Source organism: Manacus vitellinus, unplaced genomic scaffold (genome assembly GCF_001715985.3).
Source record: "Manacus vitellinus isolate BGI_N305 unplaced genomic scaffold, ASM171598v3 scaffold_93_pilon, whole genome shotgun sequence".
Taxonomy (NCBI): Eukaryota; Metazoa; Chordata; class Aves; order Passeriformes; family Pipridae; genus Manacus; species Manacus vitellinus.
The window spans coordinates 841,622-856,326 of record NW_021940884.1 but is presented as its reverse complement, the minus strand read 5'-3'; the positions used below and the strand labels follow the sequence as shown (position 1 = coordinate 856,326).

The window sequence follows — 14,705 nt, the reverse complement described above, 5'->3', positions numbered from 1 at the left end:
CGGGTCCCGGGGTCGTCCCGGGCGTCCCGGGCTCGGCGTCCCGGGGCGTCCCGGGCGTCCCGGGCAGTCCCGGGGCGTCCCGGGTGCGTCCGGCGGTCCATGGGCGACGCCGGCGGTCCCGGCGGTCCGGGCGGGGGGGGGGGGGGTCCGGGGCGGTCCCGGCGCGTCCCCCGGCGTCCCGGGCGGTCCCGGGCGGTTCCCGGGCAGTCCCTGGCGTCCGGGCGTCCGGGCGGTCCCGCGGGCAGTCCCGGGCGGTCCCGCGGTTGACGGACCCCGGGCCCCCTCGGCACAGGCTTTGGCCCATAGTGCCCGTCGCCCCGCCGGGCCCCCCGGTTCCCCGCGCACCGCCCGCCCAGCCCGGTCCCAGCCTGCACCGTCACCTCTCATCCTCCCTTTGGTGCCGTTCCCACCGCCCATCCCGCTCCTGCCTCACCTCGCACACAGAGCCCAGGAAGAACGGGGTCGGGGATGTCCCTGCATCCCTGGAACAGCCCCTGCTCCAGGCACACTGGCACGAGGGCTGAGTGGTGGTGTGGATTTACTTTTTTTTTTAATTCAAAAAGTAGGGGGGAAGAGGGCAAATGGGCCCATAAAGTGGCAGGGAAGGTGTGTATGACAGAGCTCTCCAGCAGGGTCCTGTAAAGTGGGGTCAGCTACAGGGGAAGGCTGTGAGAAGTTCACACTCCTCCTGCCAGGCACAAAAAAGAAGGAGATGGCAGATTGTGAGGAAAGGAGCCATTACGGAGTGCTGGCTGTCACTGCTCAGACCTAAGAAAGATGCCAAAATGCCACAGATAATTTACAGAATACAAGGGTTTTCCACAGGTTCTTCCTTTGCTGTCTAACCGTGGTTTGGCTACAGTCTAACACCACTAAAGACACTGTATTCCTCAAAACATAGGACCGAAAGGCTCTACTTTCTCTTGGGACTGACATTAAAGCCAAAGCTCTCCTCTCTTTATGAATCACCACGAACCCCAGTAAGAAGGGTAGCACTGAACTGGGCTACAGACCTAAGGCCTGTAACTCCTCCTCGAGCAGGCACGTGGAGGTTGTGCTGCCATGGCGGGAGGCCGAGGCTGTGTCTGCAAAGGGCTCTGAGGGAGGCTGGGCTGTGGCCTCCAGCTCGGAGAAGTCCATCAGGGTGTAGCTCTTCATGCGCCGCGGGGCTGGTCGGCACACTGGGAACAGAGAGAGCCAGAGAGGAACATTGCCATCAGAAATGCAAAAGGTGACAATGGTTACATAATGTTTTTCCTGTGTTGTAAGATTTTCTCCACATTTATTCCCTTCCAAACCCCTCCCCGCTGACACACAGGAGCAGAGCTGCAGGTGCTCCTCACCTGGCACGTGGGCAGAGCTGGAGGATGAACCCTCTCCATCGCCGTTCTCCTGGCGGGACACAGCCTGCCCGCACTGCCCGAGGGACACAGCCTGCCCGTACTGCCCGAGGGACACAGCCTGCCTGTACTGCCCCAGCACCCGCGTGAGCTCGTCACTGGCCTGCAGGATCTCAGCTGGGGACAGAGAGGACAAACAAAACATTGATGTGCTAAGGGGAAGGGCAGGGCAGTTCCACAGCACTCTCCAAACTGCTCATGAGAAAGGGACAGTGCACCTGAGGACCTGCCTGCAGCAAAGGCCAGTAGAGCAGCCTGTCCTCAGCTCCTCACTTGCCTTTCATTCCATTTTGCACACACTGCTGCTGATTTCAGACCTCTCTGTCATTTAGCAAGATCACTGTGAAATCTGATCCCATCTCTAAAGTACTTCTAGTTACTGCCATTTCTTCTGCATTTTTCCCAGTGTACTCGAGTCTATAATCCAGCACTCCCCAGCTGAAGAGCCCTGGCATCCGTGGATGTGAAAGGAAGGTGTAAGGCACAGCTGAGCTCTTGTGGTTGCTTTTTCAGGTGTCTGTTCAGCAATCACCACCTCAGTCAGGTTTTCAAAGCATATGGACGGGACTGTAATGCCATCCTCTGGGAAGGACTAAGTTTCACACCTGTGGAATTCAAAGATTCTGCTCTTATGACCCTCCTCACTATTACACTTACAAAATTTAAAACATATTCTCCCTTCTGTGTTTAAAGACAGGAAGAACTTCAATCTCTGGAGAGAAAAGGTCTCAAAAGCCTTCAGTTCTCTGAACATCAGAACTCCAAAAACTCTGGAAACCACCTCAGCTGGAAGAAACGGATTCACTGTTTAACTCTGGGCTTCAAGTGAGAACAGCTTCCTCCTAGAGGGGCAGCAGGAGACTCAGTGCCATTCCCCTGGGCATGGGGAAAGCGCAGAGCTTTGCCTGTACCTTTGGGTACCAAGTGCCCAAGTACTCCCCTCCCAGAGGAAAGGCACACCCCTGTCACAGCAAGGGTGACAAACTGAGCTGCAAAGAAATGCAAGGACTGTGCTGGCTCTTACCCAGAACCTCATCGTCAGCCACCGCCTCGCTGGCCAGGCGGAACAGCAGCGGCCTGAGCTTCTCACAGCGCTGGAACAGAGTCTGGGGATGAAATGTTTCATGTCACTGCTCAGGAGACCCCAGGCACACTCACACCTGCATCTCCGTGATTACCCGAAAGTGATGCTCCCTCCAGAAGAGGGAGGAAGAAGAGCATTTAAGCATTAAAGAGAACATTTACCTGTAGGGTCTCCTGGTCTGCTGGGGATAATTCTTGTCTCCTGTAGTTCTCCAGTAACTCATCCATTTGTTTGACATTCTCAGAAACCTCGCTGATGGCCTTCACTCGTCGGGACACCTGAGCTGACCTCTCTTGTTCCTGTGATGAAAAATGAAATAAAGGTCGATGATGATTTGGCTGATACACCCAGTGCATGTGCTTGGCTGGGGCACTCTGGGTCACACTTGGGGAGTTCCTTCCTATAAATACCTGATTGCAGGTAGAGGAGACACAAAGCAGGACAGGTGAGAACATGCTCCCAGCTGCATCCCACCTCCGTGCCAAGGGCAGAGAGAGAATCCCCCTGCCCCACTCAGGGCACCCTGGCCCTGTGCTGGTCCATACAGGATCCATCTCACCACAGGCATGAGTGAGACTTTAAAATCCGAGCTGGGAGTTGGTGGTTTCTGCCACACAGAACAACGTGCTCAAAATGACCAGAGGGATTTGTTAAACCAAATCTCCTACCTAAGCAGCGAAGTGGGATGCTGTTTCAGATGGAACACGAAAATGGACAGGCCAGACATGCACACACACACTGTGTGCAGGAAAGAAGCACTTCTGTACAGATGTGGCTGTTTTCCACCTAGGAACTGAGTTTATTTTGGAAATTTCCTACCACTACTGCAGTCCTACTGCCAGGATCCCCCTGATGGGGAAGTGTCCCACCACCCAGGCTCCTGGCTATAGACATTCACATCTTCCCTCTTCCTCACAGTGGCATATTTTAGCAAAACAAAACAAAATGGTCCCATACTGTAAATTCAGAATAATGAAGACTGAAAATGGCCCCTCCTCTGGGGCTGTACTCTGATCCAGTACAGAGGGTCTCCTGCCAAAAACTGAATGCCACATGCCCTCCCACCCTCCCTGGCTGCAAACAAGCTTCTCCCCCAGGAGCTCCCACCTCTCTAACCACACTCTGGATCAGGTGGTTGGCTGCCTGCAGGTCCTCGGGGTGGCTGCTCTTCAGAAGCCTGGCCAGGAGCTGTCAGGGCAGAGATGGGACAGCAGTGAGCAGCAGCCTCTGGGCACTGTGCTACAGGCACACATCACACAGAGACACTCCAGTTCCTGTAATCCTGGAAATATGTGGGCTCCTGTCCCATGATTTAATTCAGGTTATAATGCTGCCTGCACAGAGTTTGGCTGTTGGGATTAGGAACTCTCTGGCTCTGCAGAACTTCTGTAAGACCTGGAGAAGCCCTTCCTTGGGAAGGTTTCATAGAAACTGATGCTTTTCTATAAAGAAGTTTCACTTTTTACAAAGCAAACATTTCTGACAAAGTCTCACAGCATTCTCTAGCTGTTGTACCACAGGAAGGATCAACATTATTCTGAGATAGTTTCTTTGAAACAGTAGGAGCTCCCAAAATATTACTAAGCCTCTTTTCTCATCAGTACAAATCAGAGGGGGCGTCATGAAAACTCTAAGGTTTACCTTGGATTTCTCTTCATCTGTGTCAAAAATAGAATTCTGAGGTCTTGGAGAAGGGGGGGGTAAAATTTTGTCTTCTGGTAGTTTAGGATCTTCTTTAACAATCCCTGGAACAGGTAACAGTAGCTGTTCAGCGCTGCCTGAGCTGCTGGAACCCTGATGCTCAACAGTGTGGGGGGGTTTGCATGGGATTTCTGGATTACCACCGAGGACTATTAAATATAATGGAATGGATAAAAAAATTCAGCTCAGGAACCCTCTGAACCCATCTATCATAATCCTGGGAGAGTATTCCAGGGCAAAGATCATTCTGAGTTTGTCCTGTACCTTTTCCCTGCACACAGTGTGAGCACTGTGTGAACAGAGGCCTCCAGGCCAGCCTGAGCTGTGACTCAGGGAGGCTGTTCTTTGGTAAATCCTTTTAAACAGTTCCATGCATCCTTCAGTACCCAACCAGCCTGGGAAGTGTGGCCTTTGTCTCTTTTCCTTACACACAGCATGTTATGAAAAAGCTGAGTCACAAATTGAAGGGGACAGATATCTGTGGGGGGAAACCACATGGCGTGGGAGGCTAAAAAGGAAACTGAAATAACAGAACTGAACCTTGTTTCTTCAGCATCTGATAGGCATCCCGGATTTTGACTTCCTGAGGAAACCAGACTGTCCAACTGAATATCACTTCTGTGACCCTCAACTTGACTTTTTCTGAAGACCAAGTTCCATAGTACTGAAAACAAAACAGTAAAGAAAGACAAAATTTTAAGGTCAAATCCAAAGCACTGGTGCCAAATCTGGCACAGGGATCTGGCCCTGAGGGGTTTGTGTCCACAGACCAAGGAGAAAATGGATTCACAAGAGTTTATTCACAGTGCTGTCAATGGTGTATTTGGGGGTTTAGGGAACAGTGCCTTTAGCTGTGGCTGTAAACAAAAGGAATGCTATGGTAATTACATACATATTTTCTGACAATCAAAATGAAACCACTTCAAACTTTTCTGATTAGTTATTGAATCCAAAATCCAAAAGAGTTGTTTTATTTTAGTGAAAACAGATCTGTGCTTTAACTGCTTCCCTTAACTGCTGCAATGCAATCCCACCATCGGCCCCAGCCAGCCCCAGGCACAGGAAAACTGAACAAAACCAGAAACAAAAGTTATGGTCTTTTATCAGCACTGGATGTTTTCTCCAATTTCTCTCATTATTGCCTACAAGCCCTCACTTTAACGTATTATAAAAACACAAACCTACCCAAGATCAGGCATTTCAAACTCGTATCAGGATACCTGTCCTGTCAGAACAGCAGACAGAATTGTTTGCAGTGACATCTTTAAACTCTGTGGTTTCACTAGAATTTCATTACCAAGCCTGGGACTGAGAGAAAGGGTTTTGTTCTTCAGTTGAGCATTTCTCTGAAATCAGCTTTTTGCAGCTCTGCCCTCGGGCTGATGCAATGGAAAATGAAACATGTGACAGTGGTAAATGTGTGCAGGACCCTCCGAAAAGGGGAATCAATGTCTGCGATGCCAAGAGGGTATTTCAGGCGGTCCCGGGCCTGCCCTGATGCAGAGGAACACGGCCAGAAGATCCCACAGCCTCTGATAAAGCAGGGCTGCATTTCTCATCCTGAAAGGCCCTGTAACCACCACCACCTACCTTTGGGGAAAGCACTTTAATCAGCTCATTCAGAAACCTGAATTTTGCCATTTCACCGTGAAATCTGTCACCACAGTTGTTCACACAGGTCTCCAGCACCTGCAGAAAACAAAATGTTACCAACAGGAACTGTACAAACCAGGCTTGGGGAGCTTTCAAAAACTTTGCATTATAATCCTAAATCTAAGAACTTTCTGGCACTGCATTCACGGATACAAGACACTGAGAAAATTGTGCAGCAAAGACACGTATTTTTCCTTCACCAGCTTTCTACAGCAGCATGTTTGAGGCTGTCTGCTCTGTTCTACCTATCACTAACAACTTCCAGGCCACTGCCCTGTGGTGGGACACAAGTCACACAGACAGAGCTGCAGACCACAGAAACACTACAGCAGTGATGTGGGGAGGAACAACAGCAGCTACTCCCTCTGCTCTGCCCTGGTTTCTGTATTCCTTGTGCAAGGGAAAGTTAAAAGGGAGAGACATCCAAGAAAAACAGAAAAGGAGAGACATCTTAGAGAAGAGAGAGCTGTACTGTCTGCTATGCTGTTCTACCCACCAAATTCTGTTCCCAGGTGTGGATGGAAGTACTTACTGTGAGTGCATGGAGAGCTTCCCTCTCCTGAGGGGACTGGATTTTATGTGCCAGCAGCCTCAGCGCAAGCAATGGGCTGGGGAGGAGCAGAAGCAAGTCAGATCACAAAGTTCCCAGGAAAAAGAAATGCTCCTGGTTTTGCTCTGCAGAGGAGAGCAACTGCTGGATTCACAAGAGGAGAGACACCCCTTCCTCGGGCACAGTGCTGGCCGGGGGCTGGCACACATGAGGGGTGAGCTGGAGCCCAGTGATCCCAGTGCTGCCCTCCCCCGTGCCCAGGGGCTGTCCCTTGGAGGGAGCAGTGGGAACAGGCTGGGGATCTCTCTGGGCAGGCAAGGAGAGCTGGCTCTCCACAGCCACCTCGATGACGGCTGACAGCCTGTGCTGGCTCCTGGGCATGACACAGGTGCCAGACTATGAGCTCTGAGCTGCCTGCTCTAAGCACAGAGATGACCACTCAGCTTTCACAGGTCATTTGCCTAATTAGTCCTGGCTACGTCCCACAGAGCCCAGACTATCAGCTGGAAGGTGGGGAAGTCCCAGCAGAGATCACCCACCCCTCAGGAAGGAAAAGCTGAGGCTGAGCTCCCTCAGGGCTTCCATGCAGAACTCCCCATCAGGAATCCTTGGCCAGACTCCAGAGGGGCTACTGAGGTCCTACACACAGCAGGACCTGACGTCTGGTGTTGTTCCAGCAATGGATGTCTGAGCCCATTCCCAGGCATCACCCTCCACCAACCACATTGGCATACATCTATTTCCAACTCATTTCCACTCCCGGGAGCAGCAGAGCCCACCGAGCCCATTCCCAGCTCCTTCTCCAGCTCCCCACACTGCAGCCCCAGGCCCCTTTTCCCTCAGGCCCCTTTCCCCCCAGCCACGAGGGAAGCTCAGAGCCAGACACAGCCCGAGCGAACACAAAGAGCTGTGCCTCTGCCTTACCCCTCTGTGTCGGCGTTCACCTGGTCACAGAACCGCTGGATGCATTCCCAGTTTTCCTCAGGGATACTCGGGTCAGTGGCCTTGTCTTACAGAAGGAGAAAAATAAGAAAGGAAGCAGCAGAGCTCAGCCTCAGCATGAGCGAGTGGCTCAGGGCAGGAAGCGCCTCAGACCTCGCTGCTGCTGCTGCTGCTCTGGGGCTTTTAGTAGCAGAAATGGGATGAGCAGGAGACAGCTGTTACTAAAATCCACCTAAAATTACAGTCCCAAGCACACTTTTAAAGTCAGGCACAACCCAACCACAGCAGATACCGCTTTTAGCACATGAAACTTAAAAAGTATTTCCAGGCAGCTCTCCCAGGACCCTACGGCAAATGTTGTGTTGGAACATAGACACTGTTTTCCCTTTTACACAGTAAATTGAGGGAAAAAAGTATTTTTTTGCTTTATCCACTCCCCAACCTGTTGTTCAACCAGCTTTGGTGGCTGAGAATGGACAGGAGAGTTGGGCAAGAGAGATAAGCGACAGCACCCATGAACGTCACCCTAAAGGGGTTCCATGAAGATGATGGGCCCTCACTGACAGAGCTGGAGCTGCTCCAGTGCCCACCCAGTCTGGAAGTGGCACTGGTGCCAGCAGCCAAGGCAGCCCCAGACCCCATCCCCGTCCCCACTCACTGAGCCACCGCTCCAGCTCCCCGGTGCCGGCCATGGGCTCCCGCTCCGCTCCGCCCCAGCAGGAAGCAGATCCACCCGCCCTCGCTCCTTGCACGCCCCCGGGGAAGCCCACGTGAGATTTTGTGGTGTGGAAGTGTTCACTGTGGGCGTGGGCTCAGTAAAACACCCCCCAAACCCCTTCGGCAGCTCCTCCCCTCCCTGGTGTGCAGAGCACTGGTGAGAACAGAACGAAAAGTTACCACATTAATTTAATAATTAAAAGGGCATCAGACAAAAGAGGAAAAGACATTCCAATCTCTGGATCGGGGATATTTTTAGCAGAACCACACATATGACACAGTACACAGGGAGGAGAGTTCCCTTCTCCAAGCAGCTCACTTAGCTTGGCAGGACACCATGGCAGCTAAGAAGGTAGAAGCTCAAATACATATATATTTCTATATATAAAAATACTTTCCCCACACAGCATTTACTGGGGACCTGTGTTGTCGTAGCTTTAGGTACCCTGATTGTGAAGCTATCTCCAAAAAGAGACTCATCTGCTGCTATCAGCAGTTACTTCCTGTCCACGTGGTCTGAATTTAAATGCTGATAAATGTTTCTCCCACCCTGGAAACCAGGCTCCCTGTACAAACCAGGCTCCATGCACAAAGTGACAGCAGGACACAGCTGAATTTGGATTTGGTTTCTCTTCCAGACAAAGTGGTTTGTGTTTAGTGCAGGTACAAACAGACCTGGAAACAGCATGGACACCTGCCTGATCTAAAGCCCAGCTCATCTGATCAGAGATAATCGTGCTGAGATCAAAACCACAGGTGGAGGACAATGGCACGAGCTCCTGTGCCATCCGAGAGCGGCCTGGCAGTGTCAGTGCGGTCCTGTCAGCTGGACAGTGCTCTGTGGATCCGGCCACTCAGCTGGACAGTGCTCTGTGGATCCGGCCACTCAGCTGGACAGTGCTCTGTGGATCCGGCCACTCAGCTGGACAGTGCTCTGTGGATCCGGTCACTCAGCTGGACAGTGCTCTGTGGATCCGGCCACTCAGCTGGACAGTGCTCTGTGGATCCGGCCACTCACTTCCTTGGCTCCCAAAGTCACCATCATCTCGGCAACGCTCGGCCCGTGCTGCAAACACAGAAGGAGTCACTGCCCACGTGGAACTGGCCCTTCCCAGTGGTAGTTCTGTGCCATCCCGACGGAACCCATGGAGCGATTCGCTCTCGGGTCGCTGTCAGAGCAAGGAGGGGGGTTCATGAGCGGCTCAAACAAGGCTTTGGGGTTTCTCCTCCTGAAGGCAAGTGCCAGCCCTGGTCAGATGGACCTGAAGGATTAATGCCAGAGCTGAGCCAGGATTAGGCTTTGGAGAACTTTCATAAAACTTGGGTTTGAGCTCCGTGAAAGCAGATTGCACATAAAATCCCAGTTCTGCCCCAAACCTACAACCGTGCCAATGCTCCCTATGGCTGCTCCAGATGATTTTCTGACTTTAGATTCATAACCAGCATATTCACGCTGTGACACTGCTGCTGCTCCCAAACGTGCAGAACAGCTCTTGTGGCCAGAGCAGCTGGGTACTGGCACGTGTGCACCACATGGAACTGATGTGGACCCTGTGAGGTGTCCCAGTACCAGCATCTTGGTACCAGGGAGAAGAGAGCTGGGAAAAGGGGAAAGGGAATGGGAGAGGGAAGGGAAGAGGAAACAGGGGAAAGGAAGGGAAAGAGGAAAAAAGGGTAAGGAAAGGGAAAAAAAAGAAAGAGGGGAAAAAAAGAAAATGGGGGGGAAAAAGAAAAGGGAGCAAAAAAGAAAAGGGGGGGGAAGAAAACAGGGGCAAAAAAGGAAAGGGGGAAAAAAGGGAAAAGGTCCCATTCTCAGACCTCTTGTTTGTACCTGCTGCCCACTGAGTGCCAAGCGGAGGAGCTGCATCATGCTGCTGTACTTGGTCTCTCTGGTTTGCTTCTGGAGGTTTCTCAGGTCTTTGTTCAACTCCTCCACGGTCAAGGTAGCTGCCTGCCTTGTCACGAGCCTTTAGGAAAGAAGGTGTCCTTACAGTCTGAGGACAAGAAAACCACAGGATTCCTACCCCTCACACCATCACTGTGCCAGGGTGCGCTCTCTGCTCACCAGAAGCAGAGCTCATTCAAAAGAGGAAGTTTAAATCACAAAATTATGCCAAGAACCTGGAAAACCACAGAAAAAGCAGAATTCTGACTGCTTTTTAATAATACAATTTTCAGAGATGAGGAGCTGAGGCAGCAGCATACTTACCCTAAGACTAGTTTTCCTATTTCATCTACTTCTGCAGAAATCATTTGCAGCTGCTGTCGGGACACCGAAGGCCTGACCCACAGGTAAGAGTAATCACTTGACACCAGATTCTTCAGGAGGCTGATGTGACCCTGGGGAAAGAAAGCAAAGCTGTCAAGGCAGAGGGTTACACTGTGGGGAAAGCAAACCTATCCAGCCTGGGCTTCACACCAAGCTGGAGACCCCCCCCACACCAGTGCCCTGTATCTCGTGCTGCTCGGCAGAAATGTCACCAGCTGACATTGAGGCAGCTGAGTTTTCCAGCTTCAGAGCAGGGACACAGAGGCAGCTCAGAGGGCTGTGGTTGTCCCCAAGGTGCTGAGCCATGTGTGGCTGACTCAGAGCTGGCTGGAGAAGTGGCTGATTATGTTCATCTGCCCCTTCACCAGGCAGTGGGAAGCCATGAGTCACCGTCCCACTGCCACCACACAGCCATCATGCTGGGACAGTCAGGTCCTGCCCCTACAAAGAGGGCTTCATCCTTCACAGGGAATCTCCCAGATACTACAGCAGCATCCCAGGGGCAGACTGGGAACAGCTGGGCTCACCCTTCCCTGGCCAGCACTCAGCCCCTTCACTGAGCTCCCAGCACACAAACCACACTGGTTTCACCAGCAGCTTCATCTGCCTCAGCAGAGGCTGCTTGGACTCTGCCTCCAAGGCACAGGGCAGCAGCAAAGCAGAACACCTTACGCTGCCCAGTCAGCAAAGGGGAGAGGTGAGCTGGCATGAGGGATCTGGGGGCTGGACCTTCCTGCCCCAAGCCAGCTGCTCCCTGGGCTACAGGAGAAGAGCAGCTTGGAGACTGTCAGCTTATCTAGACAAAGCCACAGCTGACCTGATCCAGCACTACCCACAGTTCTGCTCTCAGTAGGAAGCACAGAGGTCTTCAAAAGCACCCTCAGTTCCATGATCCCTCTCACAGCAGGGACATGTTGTCTCTCCATGAGGGAGCTCTCTGCTGGCTCAGCAAGGTATGGATGAGCTTATAACTCTGCAAAGACCACCAGGACATTCACTAGGCCCATTCCCACAGGCCAGCTGCCTGTATCAGGGTATTTTGGCAGCCAGCTGGCACACGAGCACTGGAGCAGGCCATGACACAGCTATGTGCAGGCTATGCCACAGCACAGCTCCATCCAGGAATCCCACACCACCTCAGCTCCAGAATGGTGACACAGTGCTATCACTGCTCATACTTTTCTCAGCAGAAGGACTCGCTCCACGTATTCCTTTTCCAGAACCTCTGGGTCCACTTGCTGATCCCCATAGATGTGCTTCACCAGCTCCTGCAGCTCCCTAACGAGCCTCTGGCGCAGCCCTTCGTTCTCGATGTGACGGGTGAGGTGAATCCTGCAACAGAGAAGAAACCTGCTTTGGGACTGCTTTGGGTTAGATTTGATCTAGTCACCCCAACCACATTTACCAGTTAAAACTGTGGAACCGTTAGAAAAACAACATTAAACCACATTCATTTCTACAATGAAACATTTAGCTCTGGCGCCCCACAGTAAACTGAAGATGAGGCCACTCTTAGCAGCACAATGTCCCAGCAGCACGAGTGTACTTGCAGAAGAACCTTCTGGAAGTGTTATCTCCTTTTAGATGTTATTTTGAAACTAAAGATTTTGCATCCTCCCAGCTACACCCACCCTTCTCCCTAGCCTTTCACAGTGTTCCCAACATCAGTGTCCAAGCACAGGACCCAAGAGGAGGAAGAAATGGTGTGAGCACAAACTTATACTTCCCTATAGCACAGCCCAAAAGCTGCTGCATCAAGACCATGCTTGATCCCACAAACAAAACCTCCAGCCACAGCTAAGTGCTAGGAATAAATTCTCACTGATGTGCTGTTCACTACATTTAAAAGCTACCACTGATTTTTTACCTGTTGAATTCTGGGAGCATTTCAAGATCCAGGAGGGCAGAATGGGTGGTAATTCTGCCTATTTCAAACTGTGAGATCAGCTCTTCCAAAGTCCTCCCCATCTGCTTCTCTGCAACAGAACCCAAAGGGAATCACACACGTCCCCTCTCCCACTCCTTCTCACCGCAGGCCTCAGGCTGGGGCAGCAGCATCGCCCAGGACAGGTGACACAGGACAGCCACTTGTGCAGTGCCAGCAGCAGCAGGGACACCCCTGGCAGGCAGGAGGGAGCTGGCAGCAGGCACACATGGAATGCTGTCCCCTCCCCAGGAGCAGGCTCTGCCAGCTGCTGGTGAGGCACTGGGAAATGGGACGTTCCGCTTGGCTCCACTGCCCTCCTCAGTCAGACAAAGAGAAGTAACACTCAGCCAGAAGACTTCATTGCCCAAGAAGATTTCAATCCCAAGCAGAGCTCCCGAAACATGAGTTAATTTGTGATCCCCACACAGCAAGAGCCACAAAAGGAGACTGACCTGTCAGGTTAAACAAGAAGTGGGGCAGATGTTAGACAGCACTGCAATTATTATCCACGGTATACAAGTTTTCCCAAGAGTTCACAGACAGTTTTTCCGCCTCAAGGTGAGGGTTGTCCCAGGTGGGAACCCATTAGGCACCAGACTCAATTTTAAAAGGCTGCACAGAGGCAGAGAGGTTTCCACCATTCCAGTTCCTTTCACAGGAGCTCCGCAAAAGCCCTGGTGGCATTTCAGTGCTGACTGGTCACTGGCACCCTTTTCCTCACCCCTTCAAACACTGACAAAGTTCTTAGCTATTAAAATAAACTCAACCCATTGCCAAAGTCAGCACCAAGTGACCTGGCAAGCAGGAGCCTGTGGTGTTACCTGTGAATCCTGAGCCGCAGTTGGTGACGATGTCCAGCAGTGCCTCTGGCAGGAAGCCATCCCGAACAAAGCGCTCCAGGAAGATGTCCCCTTGCCTCTTGGACAACTTCCCACCGTCCTTGTTCAGCAGCAGCGGGAGGTGCCCAAACTGAGGGGGCTCCCAGCCAAAGGCTTTGTAGAGAAGCAGGTGCTTGGAGGTCGAGGTCAGCCACTCGGTCCCACGCAGCACGTGGGTGATGCCCATGTAGTGGTCATCCACCACGTTTGCCAGGTGGTACGTGGGGAACCCGTCCCCCTTGAGAATCACGGGGTCGCCTTCCACCTCAGCCACCTCGTGCTTGTTCCAGCCATAGACCAGGTCCTGGAAGGGTTCCACACCCTTCTCCAGCCGGAAGCGGACGACGTAGTCGAGGCCCTGTGACAGCTTCTGGGCCACTTCCGCGGGCGTCAGGTGCCGACACCGGTTGTCATATCTTTGGGAGATGAGAACAACAGTCTCAGTTCAGAACAGCCCAACCCCATCAGTCATTTTTACACTCCCAAAAACCTACACCGATCCCTGAATTTCAGCTGTAACCTGCCCAGCACGTGTCCAGTCAAACACCTCATCTCGGGAGGGCGCTCCCCAAAGCCTCTGAAGGTGGCGCAGGTTTGTCTCTCCACGGGCAGTGACACACGACCCCATTGCTGCACGGCTGTCATTTGGGCAGTGTGCAGCCCGCAAGGTGCCCGGGGGCAGGGGCTCGTACCGCGGGGTGTGCTGGCAGCGCAGGGCCTCCCTGCGGAGCAGCTCCAGGCGCTGGGGGGTGCAGAAGCAGCGATAGGCAGCCCCGCTCTCCAGCAGCGCCGCGCTGGCACCTCGGTACAGCTCCAGCCGCAGCGACTGCACGTACGGACCGCGGGGGCCGCCTCGGCACGGGCTCTCGTCGGGGGGGATACCTAGAACAGGAGCACAGCAGGACTGAACAGCTGGGCCATCACAACAGTCCCCAGAAAGACAGAGTCACACCCGCCCTCAGTGTGAGTGCTGTTCATCTCTAAAAGAGAAGCGTTCAGTAAGTGAAAAATGAAAGACGTTTCTAAATACCTGCCCAGTCCAACATATCTTCTATTCCTTCCGCAGCTCCGGGCACCACCCGATTCTGATCTGTATCCTCCACTCTCAAAATAAAGGTCCCTTGGTGTTTTTTGGCAAAGATATAATTGTACAAAGCAGTCCTAAGGCCACCCAAATGCAGAAAACCTGTAATCGCGGGGAAATCAGAGGAGCTGGTCACAAAGGTGGCCCAGGGTAGAGTTCTAAACGTGAGCTGGAAGGGTGATGGATGCTGACTGCGATGGCAGTGGGTCCCCAAGGTTACCGGGGCCAGAGCTGCACCGCACAGACGCAGCACCGGGGGCCCTAGCTACGGAAAGGACTTTTGGGTAACTCCTTCCAGGAACGAACTCGCTGAAGTGACCTGGAAACCCCTTGTGGGCCGGCACGTCCCAGGGAACAGGACTGCCAGCAGAGACCCCGCACAGCCCGGAGGGCACAGGGAGGTGCCTACAGGGCGAGCCCGGCAGCTCCCCATGGAGCCAGCAAGTGCCTTCCCCGCACACGCCCCTCGAGCGTCCGAATTCACGTTTTCGAACCCAAAG

The 14,705-nt window shown here is 52.8% G+C and overlaps 2 protein-coding genes across 2 annotated transcripts; both read right to left on the bottom strand.

The window, feature by feature from the left end:
- Positions 1-362: 362 nt before the first annotated feature.
- On the bottom strand, positions 363-8,188 carry GGA2 (golgi associated, gamma adaptin ear containing, ARF binding protein 2). The gene is made up of 13 exons (XM_018086422.3): positions 7,989-8,188; positions 7,313-7,397; positions 6,371-6,446; positions 5,776-5,874; positions 4,726-4,849; positions 4,126-4,229; positions 3,592-3,672; positions 2,646-2,783; positions 2,425-2,506; positions 1,483-1,517; positions 1,344-1,434; positions 1,014-1,181; positions 363-688 (listed from the first exon to the last, which is right to left on the bottom strand). The coding sequence occupies exons 1-13, from the start codon at positions 8,020-8,022 to the stop codon at positions 678-680; spliced, it is 1,128 nt and encodes a 375-aa protein (XP_017941911.1). The 5' UTR covers positions 8,023-8,188; the 3' UTR covers positions 363-677.
- A 35-nt stretch (positions 8,189-8,223) lies between these two features.
- Positions 8,224-14,462, bottom strand: EARS2 (glutamyl-tRNA synthetase 2, mitochondrial). The gene is made up of 8 exons (XM_018086421.2): positions 14,152-14,462; positions 13,814-14,003; positions 13,065-13,537; positions 12,184-12,292; positions 11,495-11,648; positions 10,257-10,387; positions 9,879-10,014; positions 8,224-9,113 (listed from the first exon to the last, which is right to left on the bottom strand). The coding sequence occupies exons 1-8, from the start codon at positions 14,165-14,167 to the stop codon at positions 9,030-9,032; spliced, it is 1,293 nt and encodes a 430-aa protein (XP_017941910.1). The 5' UTR covers positions 14,168-14,462; the 3' UTR covers positions 8,224-9,029.
- Between the last annotated feature and the right edge of the window lie 243 nt (positions 14,463-14,705).

What these genes read in the sequence shown, in the direction of transcription:
- EARS2 (XM_018086421.2), bottom strand. An exon ending in ATGCTCCCAGAATTCAACAG is followed by an intron (nt 11,649 to 12,183) that starts GTAAAAAATCAG and finishes TCTCTGTTGCAG; the next exon opens with GATTCACCTCACCCGTCACA. An exon ending in GAGTCCTTCTGCTGAGAAAA is followed by an intron (nt 10,388 to 11,494) that starts GTATGAGCAGTG and finishes TTCTTTCCCCAG; the next exon opens with GGTCACATCAGCCTCCTGAA.
- GGA2 (XM_018086422.3), bottom strand. Translation starts at nt 8,022, where the DNA reads ATGGCCGGCACCGGGGAGCTGGAGCGGTGGCTCA. An exon ending in TCAGATGCTGAAGAAACAAG is followed by an intron (nt 4,230 to 4,725) that starts GTTCAGTTCTGT and finishes TACCTGTTCCAG; the next exon opens with GGATTGTTAAAGAAGATCCT. An exon ending in TCCAGAGTGTGGTTAGAGAG is followed by an intron (nt 2,784 to 3,591) that starts GTGGGAGCTCCT and finishes TTTTCATCACAG; the next exon opens with GAACAAGAGAGGTCAGCTCA.